Below are 4905 nucleotides of genomic sequence, written 5' to 3'. Positions count from 1 at the left end.
CATACTAAATGGTGTTTTTTGAAATTCAAAAAAGCCCAAAAGTTTGGCAGGGTTAGTTTAGGGGGATAGATTATACAGTTTGTACATTAGAAAAACCATTACGCCTATGGAGAGTCCCCGCAAACCACATATCCAAGTGTGTGTGCGTGAGTATGTGTATGTGTGTGTGTGTGTGTGTGTGTGTATATATGTGTGTGTGTGTGTGTGTGCGTATGCATGTGAGAGAGAGATTGTGTCTAAGTTTATTGTGCAAACGTGTAACCATATCGTATCATTTATCACTTTATTAAATGTTATTTATTTAATATTTAATTATATTTTATTTTATTCTTTTATTATTCTTTTCATATTTTTCCAGATTTGTTTTATATAAGTCTAAATAAATTCAGGCATTAAGGGGTTAAACAATGATGTTGATGGCTGCAGGCCCAGCTCATTAATTGTTTTGAAAAGTAACAAAAACTCTCTACCTTCATCATACCCTTTTTATTTTGATTTACAAAATGTTTTCTCTAAAAGAAGTCAATTGTGCTGTGATGCTCAAACCATTATTTAAAAAGTGTGTGATTTTGTTTCTATCTGTCTGCAGGTAGAAAATGCTGTGAGGCAAGGGAAGACAGGGCTTGCCTGCACTGATGTGCAGAATTGCTGGAATGCCGGGACAAAAAGCAATACTGGGCAGCAAAAAATCAGAGATGTGTCTTTCCGAAGACACAGCAGAAGTAATCTATACCAACCAGCATCACAGGCATCCTCCTCCAGCATAGTCTCTACACCTAGTCGCAAGGTAAAAGTCCATGAGACACTGGAAGAATGGCAAAATTACTGTCTCTCCACACCAATAGCGGCACTTTTTACTGCACCTGGCAGTGGACTAATGCAGCTCACTTTTAACACCAGCCTCCCTGCTCAGTCTGCCGAGACGTCAAAAGCTCCACTGCCCCTACATCATGGTGATCACAACACACAACTTGAATGTGAGAAATGTAGGGCATTCTACACCACATACATTGACATGACCACAACCCAATTTATGTACATTGAGCAGCACACAAAAGAACAGAGCAGGGAACAACTGTGGCATGACATGCGACGGGTACGGATAACAGCAAGCACAGCCAAGAATGTGCCAGTTCGGGCTACCACAGCACCAGACAAATTCTTGTCTGAACACCTCCATCCTACCTTTCACGGTAACGCGGCAACCCGGCAAGGAGCAGAGGGTGAAGAGCACGCCAGGCAATACCTGCAAGACCAAGGTCATGACATTGATGTGAAAGGTTTGGTGGTTTGCCCGAGTGAGCCATGGCTTGCTGCGAGTCCGGATGGTGTCATGAACGGAGACACACTACTGGAGATCAAGTGCCCTGTCTTAGTCAAAAACCAGTCCCTTACTGAAGCACTTGCTGCTAAAAGCAGTGAGATCAAACGCATGCCCACAGGGGACTTCCATCTGTCCTTCAATGGGCCAAAGGGATATTACATGCAGGTGCAACTGGGCATGCACTGCACAGGGCTACGGCAAGCCTTGTTGGTGATTTGGAGTAACACTGAATGTCTGCAGCTCAACGTGCTCTACGACCAAACCTTTGTTGAGGGACATATCTCAAGGCTACACTCCTTCTATTTCACCCACATGTTGCCAAAAGTTGTCGATGACTTCGATGATGGAAGGCTGGAGTTGTGCTCCAGATACATGGATGTTGTCAAATCAGCATGACCTGCTTATGTGTACTGGGGTTATTCGTCATTCCTTTTTTAACCCCTTGTCCCCTGTTGTCACAAATTTGTGTCAAATCCTTTCTAGCTTTTATTTATTTTTATCCAACTGATTTATTTTATTTATTTTCTTTTACTTTTATTTTTAATATCAGTCACTTATTTCTTTATTTATTAATTTTATTTATTTAATATTTTATTTTATTCCAGTCTTTTTCTTTTTGTAATATTTTGAGATTTTTTCCTGTATTTACTTTGTTTTTATTTAATTATAAAAAAATTCAGCCATTAAGGAGTTAATTAAATTGTCCCTTTGTTATGGAATAGGATCAATAAAAATGAATTCATTTCTTCTCAAAAATCAAATTGTTTATTGTCATGTGTCAATATTTACAATACAAGAAAAAGAATAGCACTCACACAAGTTTTTCTTAGTTAAAACTCTGTTTTGTCTTAATAATCACAACACCAGAAAGGGAACAATAACAATACATTTACACAGGTTTTTCTAGCTGAAATTATTTATATATATACATATATAAAATAAAATAAAAGGAATATGTACAATTTAAAAAAAAAAAAAAAAAAAAACAACAACTGCAGGTGACTTTTCATAGGGACTTACACCTCATGTGGCAGTCGGATGAGTCTGGACCTCATGTTTGCTAAAGCAGCACATATGGTAAGAATCTTGTCCAACCTCGGGGTCATGGAGATGGGGACAGTTTGGGACAGAATTTTGAAGACTTTAAGTCTTCGGATTGCCCTCTCTACATGTATACGGACATTGGCCACTCGTCTAGTGCGCGTTACCTCCTCATTGGTCAATTGACCACGCTTGTGGGTAAAGGCAGGAATATTCAATTTCACCTTCCTTTCATGTAGTACATCTCGAATTGTGAAACCCCTGTCAGCCATTACCTCATCACCAGGCCTTAGGGCCTCCAGAAACCCACTGTTTATAGTGATGAACTTATCACTGCTTTTACCAGCATAGGCCTCTGATATAAACATTATCAGCCCATGAGGTGACACAGCAACAAGATATTTGGCAGTATTGGTTCCCTTGTAATGACTGAAAGTGGCACTCCTACAGTTAAGGTTTGTGGCTCTCTGAATAGCCGTTTCAGCACAATCGATGATGCAAGTGGTCTGTGGGTGGTTCTTTTTAAAGGATGGTGGCATGTTAGCACGAATAACACTTCTTGGCAGCCAGGCAACCATGGGTTCAAGCTGCTCACCCAATGTATCAATCCAGTGAGCAATCACCTTACTTACTTCACCTTTAGACACTTTAAAGCGCTTTGCCACATCCCCTAACACAAGGTTCAGTTTCAGTTTCATGAGGGTCATCAGTATTTGGTCAACAACAGGAATACAACATGATGGTTTACTAAATGGCAACATCGTTTTCACCAAAGTAAAAAAATATACCAGACGCAGTCCTGTGTACAGCAGCGAGGTATCATCATCCAGGAGCATATCATCAGCCACAGTCTGACCCCCAGTCTGCGTCGATTTGTTCACGTGGTCCAACTTTGCCGCGTAGCTGTGGTCAGTTTTTGTCAGGTCCTCCCATTGTGTTGCAGCATCTTTAAACTTCGGCTCGATGCACACTTCTAAAAGACAAACAGCATAAACTATAAATGTATATAACCTACTAACACAGGACAGAGACACATATATCAACAGTCGAACTTAGGCTGCAAACTTTAGCTAACCAGAAAAATATCAAGATACACTTACCATCCGATTGCGTGTCACTTGTGTTTCTGTCGAGTTTACGTCTCTTTTGCTGGGGAGGTCGCTCGTATCCCAACCAAAGTTCCGGGAAAGGGTTTTCCACTGTGGGCTTTTTATCAATGAAGTGATAAGAACAAACAAAAAGTCTTTTGGGCGGATTCTTCAACTTCAAAGCCGCTAGCCACTTCCGAGATTCAACATCTGTTTTTGGTTTCTCATACAACGCATACGGGGGAGCACATCCACATTGGCGCCTTGTAGATGGTTGATGGTCGAAACATTCTCCTTCCGACCAAACATTCAGCAATCGCCACGAGTTGTTGCAACCGCGAACAGCACAATATGTCCCGGAGCCGTGTCGGCGTGTAACACCATCCATAGTTTACTTTTTCTGCACGCTAATCAAAGACAGTAAAAGACGCTAACTCGCTAACCGGAAGTAATTGGCAGACACAACCGGAAGTCGTTGGCAGAGTGAAAGGCTAATGGCGGCCCGCCTATTTCACTCAGGAAACTTGTCTATAGTTTTGGCGGTCCGCGGCGTTCTGCTCATCAGTTTCAGCGGCCCACGGGCAGGTTGCAGACAAATGCCTCAACAATTTCCCACTTGTGGTCCATGCTCATTTTATTCATGAAACTATAGTTCATCCTTAATTGTAATAACATTTAATGTATTTTCTTAATAACAACAAGTGAAAATTAAACAGTGATGGTCAGCAAACCAGAAAGTGCATCATATTCAGTTTATTAACTTGCCATGAATAAATTATTACACAAATGTTCAGTAAATGCATGAAGAGGTATGCCTAAACTAAATATTGTTTTGACAGTGGCATCATAAAATGCTTGATATGACTCATACCATATGGAGGCTACAGTAGCCTAGCTAAAGTGAACGATAATGCTAACTAACGTTGCCATCTCCCTGCCATCTCCCTGCCAAACTCACCACAACTTTGTAGGTCTTGTCCCTCATGCTGGCCCTTACAAAACCCACAAGCTGACCCTCGGACACGCTACACTCAACTACATGACCCGATTTGAAGTGGTTTTCACCCCTTTTTACACTTTTGTTTTCCTCCTTGAAAAAAGCCATCATGGCAGCCAAGGAGATCATGATTGCACTGATAAGTCTACCGTGCAAAAAACGCAACAAACACAGGTTTTTTTTTTTAATGATCTTCAGTCTTCACGGACTTTCGCGGGGTTTAACCAGACAGTTACACGAGCTCCACCAATCAGATGCATCACTGTGGGATTGTGGGATTGTTCAGGATTGTGGGTAATGAAGTACTTCTCCAAGACATCGTGAATAAAAGGCATTTATCCCAAAACAAGATTAGTGCCGTATGAACTTTTGGCGGTTATATGAGCATATACAATCGCTTAGTACAGCCGTAGCTGGTTTTAAATCTACCATGTATGGTTACGTTTTTATGGCTT

General features: G+C 41.0%; 1 protein-coding gene across 1 annotated transcript; it reads right to left on the bottom strand.

The window, feature by feature from the left end:
- Positions 1-2309: 2309 nt before the first annotated feature.
- On the bottom strand, positions 2310-3896 carry LOC307154149 (uncharacterized protein). Its single transcript, XM_079898916.1, has 2 exons — positions 3466-3896; positions 2310-3338 (listed from the first exon to the last, which is right to left on the bottom strand). The coding sequence occupies exons 1-2, from the start codon at positions 3839-3841 to the stop codon at positions 2341-2343; spliced, it is 1374 nt and encodes a 457-aa protein (XP_079755042.1). The 5' UTR covers positions 3842-3896; the 3' UTR covers positions 2310-2340.
- Positions 3897-4905: the final 1009 nt, after the last annotated feature.

The sequence above is a fragment of the Squalius cephalus genome (genome assembly GCF_949319135.1).
Source record: "Squalius cephalus genome assembly, contig: scaffold_54, whole genome shotgun sequence".
NCBI classification, from domain to species: domain Eukaryota; kingdom Metazoa; phylum Chordata; class Actinopteri; order Cypriniformes; family Leuciscidae; genus Squalius; species Squalius cephalus.
Note: the sequence above shows the minus strand (reverse complement) of the source record. Positions and strands in the feature narration are given on the sequence as shown.

Excerpts from the sequence above, each read along its gene's own strand:
- LOC307154149 (XM_079898916.1), bottom strand. The coding sequence starts at position 3,841 with ATGGATGGTGTTACACGCCGACACGGCTCCGGGACATATTGTGCTGTT. Across the intron at positions 3,339-3,465 it reads AAGTGACACGCAATCGGATG|AAGTGTGCATCGAGCCGAAG; the intron begins GTAAGTGTATCT and ends TTTGTCTTTTAG.